This window comes from Tarenaya hassleriana, unplaced genomic scaffold (genome assembly GCF_000463585.1).
Source record: "Tarenaya hassleriana unplaced genomic scaffold, ASM46358v1 Cleome5, whole genome shotgun sequence".
NCBI lineage: Eukaryota > Viridiplantae > Streptophyta > Magnoliopsida > Brassicales > Cleomaceae > Tarenaya > Tarenaya hassleriana.
This window is the reverse complement of record NW_010967707.1, coordinates 3126949-3136089: the sequence shown is the minus strand read 5'-3', so window position 1 is coordinate 3136089 and position 9141 is coordinate 3126949. Positions and strand designations below refer to the sequence as shown.

Genomic DNA, 9141 nt, shown 5'->3' with positions numbered 1-9141 from the left:
AGCAGGAAGATCTTTCATCCTCATTGGTATCTCAATCATTCAGTGTTCCAGATATGACGTTCAATTCGATTGATTCCAACAATGATGGTGGTTTTGCAAACCGTGGTCCATGGCCATCACAGCCACAGTTTCAGAGAAAGCGGACTTATACTAAGGTATGTTTCTAAAGCATCAAACTATTCTCCTTTTTCTTTTTGATGAAATGTAAATTATTTTCGAAAATTAAGGGTTTTACATGGGATGAAGATGGATTAGAAAGCTTCTATGGAAAGAGAAACATGAAAAAATGATTCAAACATAGATTATTAGAAAATCTATGTCGATATGGTTAAATAGATCCAATCCGTGAGGAATTGATTGGATTGCCAGGATCTGAACTGTACGATCAAGCTTGCTAAGTAGTATTTACACAGTTATTGTTGAAAATTTGGGCATCCCTGTCTTTGTTTTGGCGATAAAAAAGGGTTTTTGACACTGTTGTGTCCTTTATGCGAAGGTGTACAAACGTGGAGCTGTAGGGAGATCGATTGATATCACGAGTTATTCGGGTTACGATGAACTCAAACAAGATCTTGGTCGTAGATTCGGGATAGAGGGTCAGTTGGAAAATCGGGGAGGAATAGGTTGGAAGCTGGTTTACGTGGATCATGAGAATGATGCCCTCCTGGTCGGAGATGATCCATGGGAGTAAGTCCTCTCATTTCTCCACTTTCGATGATCAGTTTCCGCACTCTATTTCTTCTTTTCATCGATGAATTTGAAGTTATAATTCTAATATATAATGCGGGTATTTGCAGGGAGTTTGTAAACTGCGTACGATGCATCAGAATCCTTTCACCACAAGAAGAACTTTACTGTGATTTTGATTTTGGAAGCTGTGTTACTTCCGACAATGGAGCTTGATCCTTTTACTAATCTTTTCTTTCTTGTTTTCATGGAATATGGTTAAACCAGCTCGGAGAAGCAACAAACATCATCATCATCATATGGTATGTCAAACTTCTGGTATAGGAACGTAGAAATGGGTGATTCCCCCTCCGTTTGATGATATTGTATAATGAAGGGTAAAGTGTATAAAGTTTTTTTTTTTTTTTTTATAATCGGTTGATCCCAAGTCCAAAGGCCTAGACTAATCCCAATCTATGCGCACGACCCTGCAACATACACGTGGGATGTGAAACACCCGAAGGTGGCAGGAGGGGAATCTCCATACTCTGGGTGTTGAACCCAAAGTAAAGTGTATAAAGTTGTGTAGTTATGTATCTTGTCTGGAATGAAACAACGATATATATATATGTATGTGTGTGTATATATATATATGTGGTGATGATCTTATTATGTCATGTCCGTGTAGAGTTGCAATTTCTTTTTGTTGTATTCTTTCCATTTCCATGTAGAGGATTATGTTAGTTGTAATCAAACACAATTTATTATTACGTGAAAAAAATAGCTGTTTTTTATTTGTTTCATTCTCTCAGTGGAAACTTAAATCCGAAAGTCGTTACTGGCTAATTAGCAGCACTTTCATCAAACAGCCACACCCCACAAGCCGTACACCGGTTTTATTTCTTTAGAATTTTCCGAACCGGAAATAGAATTAAACCGAACCGGAAATAGAATTAAACCGACTGCATTTCTTCTATGTTAAGTTCTTGCAGTATTTTCTGTTCATTTATGTGAAACCGAAACTATTTGAATCAAATAACACTCGATTAACATGAATACAATGAATTCGAACGGAAAATTAAATATATATATATATATATATATATATATATATATCTTAAAAATCTCAAGTTAAAACCAGTAAAAAATAATATGATAACTGAATAAACATATAATTTTAATTCATTGATATTTCAAAACCCTAATTCCCCAATTCAAAATCTGCGTACCAATGTTCCCCTATATTCGTTTTGGGCGATTTTAGTTCGTCGGTATTTTGATCGAAGGAAAGTGGTGAAGCGATCCATATGTGTGTGTGTGCTGTAAAAAGCCAAAATTCGCTCTCGCATTTGAATGGCTACAATTCGCTGCACAAAATTCTTCAAAAGGCGATTATGATGATGATGATGATGTTGATGACGATGACGAGTTAGTTGTGTGAGTGCCAAAATAGAAATTAAATGCCTTTTTTTATGTTATATTATTACAATTTTTATTTGTCAAAAAAATTTATGGACAATTTCTTAATAATTACTAGTAGATAAAGAAAGTGGGAGTTGTGCCAGCTTCCAGAGTGTCATATATATATATATATAATATAAATAACAAAAGATTTCATCTACAAATAAACATTTTCAAAATTAAAGGTATAAAATACGAATCCGAGAAAGGAACCAAAACTCGAATCGAATGCTGAAAAATCAGCTCGGAATCGTGGAAGAAGATGAAGACATGAATTTCGACGGCGTGTACGATATCGAGAAGAATTGACTTCCGGTGACCGGAGAGATGATTCCGCGAGATTTTTTACTTGATGCCGTCATATAGAACAAAAGGGCTTCCCCCTTTACATTGGAGAAGCATTCTGAGTAGTAGCAACCAGCCTTCTCATCTTCCTCGCTTCGCCTTCTTCCGGTGACTTGTTCATCATCTACTTTGGATGTCTTCCTCCATTGGATGGTATGGTGGTACGGCTCTTTCCGCTCTCATATCCATATTGCAGCTCCTGAAATCATGGATGTAGTTTAGGAATTGTGAGATGTTTCGGCATCCACAGTATGTGAATTCTGAACTGAGAAGGTGCTTCGCTGATTTATACTTGAATGGAAGCTGTGGATGAAGGCCGCTCATGTCCTCCGAAGGCGAGAGGCATGGTCTCTTCGGCTAGAGCTCTGAGTCTGTTAAGCTCAGGCAAGACGACTTTCCCTAGGTCGGGTCTGTCTTTACGCCGTAATTCCGAACACTGCAGAGCCAGTTTTGCAAATGCCAAGGCTTCCTCAAGCGGCCAGTCAGGAACATTAGGGTCTAGCATCTCAGCAAAAGTCCCCTTCTCGATTGCTCTCCCAACATAATGAGTCAAACCCATGGGGGGTTTGGCTGTAATCATTTGCAAAAGCAAGATCCCGAGTGAGTATACGTCTGATTTAGTTCCCAGCATACCGGTTTGCTGATATTCTGGATCGATGTAGAAGAATGTTCCAGCAGTTGCTGTCATTCTGTACTGTGTCATGGTCTCTGCTACCGATGGAGGGACAAGCCTTGCCAACCCGACATCAGAAATCTTGCTAACAAAGTTCTGGTCAAGTAAAATGTTGCCTGGTTTCAGGTCACGGTGCACCAGTGGCTCTGGTTTTGTCTGGTGAAGGAAAAGAAGACAGGTGGCAATTTCAGCTGCTATCCGGAATCTTAGCCGCCAAGGAAGAACAGGAGTGTTGCCTCGTCGGGAAAGACGGTCGTCTAAGCTACCATTGGCCATGTATTCATAGACTAGACAGCCATATTCTGGGCAGGCTCCAATCAGAAGAACCATGTTCGGATGTCTCATGCAGGTCAGTACTTCTACTTCTTGCTGGAACTGTGATCTTCCTTGTGCTGCATCTGGGCGTAGAACTTTTATTGCAACTGGTGTATGATCTAGATTGCCTTTGTAAACTGGTCCATAGCCTCCTTCTCCAATCTTGCGGGAATCAGAGAAGTTTCCTGTGGCTTGTTCAATCTCCTGGATTGTGTATTTCCTAAACCTTACATCACCTTGATTTAGAGTGCTCAAAACCCTTTTCTTCTCCTCCATTTCTCTAAGGGCTGCTGCTTCTGCTTGCTTTCTCTTCTGAGCTTCAAGTTCTGCTATTCTCTGAGCTGTCGCAGCTGCTTCTGTGGCTGCTCTGCACTTTGACCTCTCGCTCTCTGCCAATGCTACTGCTGCTTCTTTGGCAAGTCTTGCCTCTTCTAGTTTGCGTGCTTTCTCTTCTTTCCACTGGTGTAACTCTGTAGCCTGAAAAGTGACAAATCAGATTTTATGCTGGATACAGATTGACCGACAGTTCTACCATACTTGGGTTGGTTTTGAACCTCTTTTACTTTCTTTTTTTTTTGGTTCTTCCTGCACAATGAAATGGGTATTTAGACTTGTGGAAGTACATCTTGGCAAAAGAGTACCTTCTTCTTTGCTGTGATTGCTTCCTTGCAGGCACTGCTGTACATGTCCATTGTCTGTTTGAGCTCCAGTTTCAGCCTTCTCATCTCAGCTTCAACCTCCTCCTGTCAGATTTTAAATTAATTAAGATACCTTCCTTATTGCAGGTAATTACAAACTATGTTTAATGCTCTGAGCTCTGGTACGTCCTTACCGGGCTCTGGATTGACCATGAGATTCCACCACTTTCCAGTGAGCTTGAAGAGAAATCTGGATATGATGAACCAAGATCTATAGACTGTTTTTCTGACGTGTATGATGCAGCAAAACTGCTCCTGTTGTCTTCGAACTCAGAGCAGGTTGAGAGCCGGGGGGGAGTATTTCCGGCTTTGTTCCATCTGTTGTCTTCAAGGTCAGAGCTGGTTGAGAGCCGGGTCGGAGTGAAAACAGGTGGCTTGCTCCATCTGCTGTCTTCAAACTCTGAACTGGTTGAGAGACGATTTGGAGTCAATCCAGTTCTGCCCCATCTGTTGTCTTCGAACTCAGGGCTCATGCAGAGCCGGGTGGGAGTTAATCCGGTTCTGCACCATATGTTGTCATCAAACTCAGAGCTGCAGGTTGAGAGCCGGGTGGGAGTTGTTCCAGCTTCCAGATTGTCAGAGAAGGGATGAGACATCTGATCCATGCTTGTCCTTCCACTGCTCACAAATGATATGTCAGAATCTGTTACCGGGGGCTGGTATGTGCCTTCAAATCCCTTTCTGCTGAAAATTGACCTGTTGGAGTCACACATTGCAAGGTTAGCCCATCAATAAGCGTGTTCTTATAACTTTATACGAATGTCTTGGTTCGTTAGATACTAGATACTAAGGTAGCACATGGTGATAGTTAAAAGTAGAATGGTGTTAGACATTGACCCGCTAAGAAACACTTAGAGACACTCACTCAAATGAATGGTAAGGTTGATATATACTCATTGGCCCACTTAGAAACTCTTTCAGCACTCTTAATGTGGTTATATATTAGCTTCAAGTTTTCGATTTATCAATCGGATCATAGATTATGAAGCAGACAAGCATAAAAATGAAAGAAAATTTATGGGTAGAAATGAGTAAGTTATTGGTAACACACCTGATCTCCAACTCGTCCTGCATTCTTTGTGTTGAGTGTTGTATCCTTTCAGCTGCCATGTCAAAACAACTCATGATCAGATAGCCTATACTTTTTGTTTTCCTTTTAGATTTTCTTTTACTAGCAAAGGTAATTGCAAATAATGATAATGTCATAACAGAAGAAGCAAACCTCTAGGATTACTGGAAGGCTTGGGGTAGCTTATATTGACCCTGTTGCTAGGCTGAGCCTGTAATTGTTGTTGTACAGGTGTTCTCGGAGGTGAACACGTAGCTGTTCTCGCCGACGAGATTTTCCCTCTGGAAATTGCATATACAGTACAGAAATTCGGTGCCCCTTTCATGACTGAGCTCGAGACATCTGATGCTTTAAACCTTCTGTCAAACGAAAACATTAGCTCGGGTTATGGATACTTCTTCCTTTTTTTGAATTTTTAAATTTTAATTTTCTAAACCACCTTTTGCTTTGCGCGATCGATGATCCTTGAGAGGTAGTTGCAGGAAAAAGAAACTTATTACTTCTTATTGTTCAATCTAGAAAACTAGCTAGCTTTTGAAGAGTTGCTTACCTCAATAGATTGGTCTTAGCTGCTCCGACTACTAGAGTTTCAATTGCATTCTCAGTCACGTATTTGACTAAACCTTTAGCTACATCTGTGTCATCCAAAACCACATCTTCGCAGTTTATCTGATACAGGAAAAAGGACCCTCAAATCATGCTGTGGAAACAAAGAGCAGCATATATGATGGGAAGAAACAAGGTGAAGTGAAAACTGACTCCTTTCCGGGCACAAAAGCAACGGAATGGGAGAAACAATTCCTTCATGTCATCTCCATGCTTACCGCTGGGTGTGGATCCTGCAAAAATACAGAACAGTGTACATCAGAATACATCATAAAGGTACACAGATTCTCCTGGTGTCTCTTCTGGATAAAAGAAAATTTCTACTGCTTTCATTTTTTGTTACATCTCCTGGAACAAATCAGCACAACCCATTTGATAATCCGGACATTTGATGCGAAACAGTTGCTTCTGATTCTGGCACAGAATTTTTCGGGTTTTTTTGGTTCGTACCAGAGAACATAGCAGGAGCTTGTTTTGATCTGACATGAACAAGAATAATAGTCTGGCCTTGGGTTACAAGGTTATCGATCGCCCATCTCAACGCGTTTTGGCTTCCTTTGTCTCTATCAATCGCTACCAAGATGCTCTCTTCCCTTCGGTCAGTGTTCTTCCTCACCATATCTCTCTTCATCGTCTCTCCCAGCTGATGCTTTTTCCCCTCGACCTCTCTTCTTTCTCTTGTTTGTTCTCTGTCTGGTTATTTTTTTTAATATCTGACTTTTGTCAAATGCAGTTAGATGTGTGTTGTGTCTATATATAAACGCCTCGTTGGGTTTGAACGAACGTTGTAATATGCTAATATTAGGAAATATTACACAACAGAAGAGCTTTGTCTTTGACTTGTACCTGTCTTTCTTTAGAGTCGTACGGTCATAGTTGGTTTGTGTCATGTTGTCGTGATCTTCTGCGTCTGGAACCTTTTTTTAAGCCATCGCACTCCTGATTTGTCTGTCGTGTCGGCATTCACTTATTTGCTGGGGTTTCACAATACACATACAAAATCTTTGTAATATTTTTAAGGGAGAAAACAATTTTTTTAAAACTATTTCATTTACTAAAAAATCCTTCTATTTCGTTTTTTTTATAAAAAAAATCATCGATTTTGAATAAAAAAACTATACTTTTAGTTATTTTGAATAAAAGTATCATACCTTTTATTTTTAGTTTACATGCAAAAGAGCACAAGGTATCCTTTATCTAATTAATTTACATGTCCATTATACAATTTATCACATTAATCCACTCTTTTTTTTAAAAAAAAAGTGATTGACGGTTTCGGATCAGATTTTTATCTTCAACATTGTATTTTATAATTTTTTAAAATTATTTATATCAAATAAAAACTAATTTTGTAAAAAAATATTACTAATGTCATCTAAAATATTATACTAAACGGGCCGGTGTTATTGTTTTTTGAATTTGGTTCAAGAGGAACAATTTAATTGACGTATTTACATTTAACTTTCTTAACCAAAGTAACCCAGATCTTAACCGAACCAAACTTGAAATAAATTCGAATTAAATGAAATTTGTTATCCAAACCATTTCTAATTAAACTCGAAATAAAATATGATCTAATTTCATGTCAATTCGATTTAATTTTTGTCAATCCAAACTAATTTAATTTTGATATAAACCGAATCTAATCTAATATCGAACACATCATGGATTACATTTACCAAACAAGATAGAGAAAAGAAGTCCACGAATTGTGTCCGTTTAGGTATAACTAAGGAGTTGGCATACATAACAAATAAAGAATATAGAAGATTCTAAACGGATGAATATATATGCCACGTCAGCAAACAGGAGAGAAAAAATGACATGGAGGAACTTGATAATCATCCATGCTGTAATGAAAGGGCATCAAAATGAAAGGTAAGAACTTTGAGAGAGAGAGCAAAGGAGACGGAGGGTCCGAAAAAGCTCAAGGCAATGCGGAGATGTCTGAGTTTTCAAAGCAAAAAGACTTTGTCAAAGTTTGGAACAAAAAAAAAAGGTTTTTTTTTCTCTCCTTTCCTTTTTGTTTAGACAGCAAATCTTTCAATCTTTTGACAAAATCTATTCTTAGGAATGTTTTTGAATCAGAGAGCTCTCCTCACAATCCGTTTCTCCTCTCTTTTCCCTCCTCTCTTTGCAATGCTTTTCCAAACTCAAAGCTGTAGCCTCGCATCATTCTTCCCCTTTCCCCGTCGAAGAATCTCCTCTTCTTCCCTTTGCTTTCCGCTACCTCCTCCTCCTCCTCGAGAGGGAGAGCCATGGAGCCTTCACCGCTCCTCCTTCTGCTCTTCCTATCTCTCTCTGCTGCTGCTTCTCACGCCTTGTCAGAAACCAATGCCCTTTTAAACTTTAAGAAGTCTTTGGTTATCGGGCAGGCGAATGCCTTAGCCAGCTGGGACGAAAGGAATCCCCCGTGCAAATGGGCCGGAGTTTTGTGTGATAGGGACTCGGTTTGGGGGTTGCAGATGGAGAATCTACAACTTTCAGGCTCTATCGATACAGAAGCCTTGACGGGCTTGCCATCTTTGAGGACTCTAAGCTTCATGAACAACAAGTTTGGAGGTCCATTGCCAGATTTCAAGAAACTGGTTTCTCTGAAAGCAATTTACCTGTCACATAATCAATTTGAAGGAGATATACCAGAGAATGCCTTCGAAGGGATGGGGTGGTTGAAGAAGGTCTATTTGTCAGACAATAAGTTTTCCGGCCAGATTCCGACATCTCTGGCTAAATTGACAAAGCTCTTGGTGCTCAGACTTGATGGCAACCAGTTTACAGGAGAGATACCAGAATTCACAGGGAAACTTCAAAAGCTGAATGTTGCAAACAATGCATTGACAGGTCCTATCCCTGAGAGTCTCAGTGCTATGGATCCAAAGGTTTTTGAAGGTGAGCCCTGTTTCGCATTCTACTGCCTAGAATGTTACCGTTTTTTTTTTCACTTACCCGACGTTATTCCATATCTTCTTTGGCAGGTAACAAAGGATTATGTGGAAAACCGTTGGATACTGAGTGCCCATCTCCCGATCTCCCTCCAGAACCCGAGGAAGAATCCAAGAAAGCCTCGTCAAAGGTGCCTCTCATTATAGCTGCAGTGGTTGCAGCCCTGGCAATACTCATAATACTCGGAGTGATTATCTTACTTAACCACAGGAATAGACAACCACCATTGGCAGAAGATGTCGGACCATCCAGCCTGCAAAAGAAGTCTGGCATCCGAGAGGCCGAGGTATCCCACAGTGGCCGATACTCGCCTGATAACTGGAGTTCCTCGAGTGCAGGGAAGAAGACATCTACAACAGCAGGAA

The 9141-nt window shown here is 39.8% G+C and overlaps 5 protein-coding genes and 1 long non-coding RNA gene across 8 annotated transcripts in view; 3 read left to right on the top strand and 3 right to left on the bottom strand.

The window, feature by feature from the left end:
* The window catches only part of LOC104826578 (auxin response factor 19-like), a 6466-nt gene extending 5373 nt beyond the window's left edge, over positions 1-1093 (top strand). For all 3 annotated transcript variants that reach the window (XM_019204098.1, XM_010559340.2, XM_019204099.1), the window contains 3 exons: positions 1-155; positions 497-687; positions 798-1093. In XM_019204098.1, coding sequence (XP_019059643.1) covers positions 1-155; positions 497-687; positions 798-903 — 452 coding nt within the window. In that variant the 3' untranslated portion in view covers positions 904-1093. The remainder of the gene's footprint in view (positions 156-496; positions 688-797) is intronic.
* The window catches only part of LOC109117265, a 13161-nt gene extending 9314 nt beyond the window's left edge, over positions 1-3847 (bottom strand). Inside the window, exon 1 of the mRNA XM_019204102.1 lies at positions 3840-3847. The gene's annotated coding sequence lies outside the window, so the exon portion shown is untranslated. The remainder of the gene's footprint in view (positions 1-3839) is intronic.
* On the bottom strand, positions 2286-3833 carry LOC109117264 (U-box domain-containing protein 34-like). Its single transcript, XM_019204100.1, has 2 exons — positions 2765-3833; positions 2286-2671 (listed from the first exon to the last, which is right to left on the bottom strand). The coding sequence occupies exons 1-2, from the start codon at positions 3734-3736 to the stop codon at positions 2597-2599; spliced, it is 1047 nt and encodes a 348-aa protein (XP_019059645.1). The 5' UTR covers positions 3737-3833; the 3' UTR covers positions 2286-2596.
* A 399-nt stretch (positions 3848-4246) lies between the features above and the next one.
* On the bottom strand, positions 4247-5623 carry LOC104827423. The gene is made up of 3 exons (XM_019204101.1): positions 5381-5623; positions 5210-5261; positions 4247-4854 (listed from the first exon to the last, which is right to left on the bottom strand). Exons 1-3 carry the CDS (start codon positions 5601-5603, stop codon positions 4263-4265), a joined length of 867 nt encoding a protein of 288 aa, XP_019059646.1. The 5' UTR covers positions 5604-5623; the 3' UTR covers positions 4247-4262.
* LOC109117266 lies at positions 4761-6232 on the top strand. The gene is made up of 2 exons (XR_002024630.1): positions 4761-4877; positions 5459-6232. It is a non-coding gene; the product is annotated as an uncharacterized LOC109117266 (long non-coding RNA).
* A 1386-nt stretch (positions 6233-7618) lies between these two features.
* Positions 7619-9141, top strand: part of LOC104826577 (pollen receptor-like kinase 1) — a 3216-nt gene continuing 1693 nt past the window's right edge. Inside the window, exons 1-2 of the mRNA XM_010559339.2 lie at positions 7619-8722; positions 8809-9138. Of these exons, the coding sequence (XP_010557641.1) occupies positions 8092-8722; positions 8809-9138 (961 nt within the window). The 5' untranslated portion in view covers positions 7619-8091. The remainder of the gene's footprint in view (positions 8723-8808; positions 9139-9141) is intronic.

Excerpts from the sequence above, each read along its gene's own strand:
- LOC109117264 (XM_019204100.1), bottom strand. The coding sequence starts at position 3,736 with ATGGAGGAGAAGAAAAGGGTTTTGAGCACTCTAAATCAAGGTGATGTA. Across the intron at positions 2,672-2,764 it reads CATCCACAGCTTCCATTCAA|GAGCTGCAATATGGATATGA; the intron begins GTATAAATCAGC and ends CCATGATTTCAG.
- LOC104827423 (XM_019204101.1), bottom strand. The coding sequence starts at position 5,603 with ATGTTTTCGTTTGACAGAAGGTTTAAAGCATCAGATGTCTCGAGCTCA. Across the intron at positions 5,262-5,380 it reads GCCTTCCAGTAATCCTAGAG|CTGAAAGGATACAACACTCA; the intron begins GTTTGCTTCTTC and ends TTGACATGGCAG. Across the intron at positions 4,855-5,209 it reads CAGGACGAGTTGGAGATCAG|GTCAATTTTCAGCAGAAAGG; the intron begins GTGTGTTACCAA and ends TGACTCCAACAG.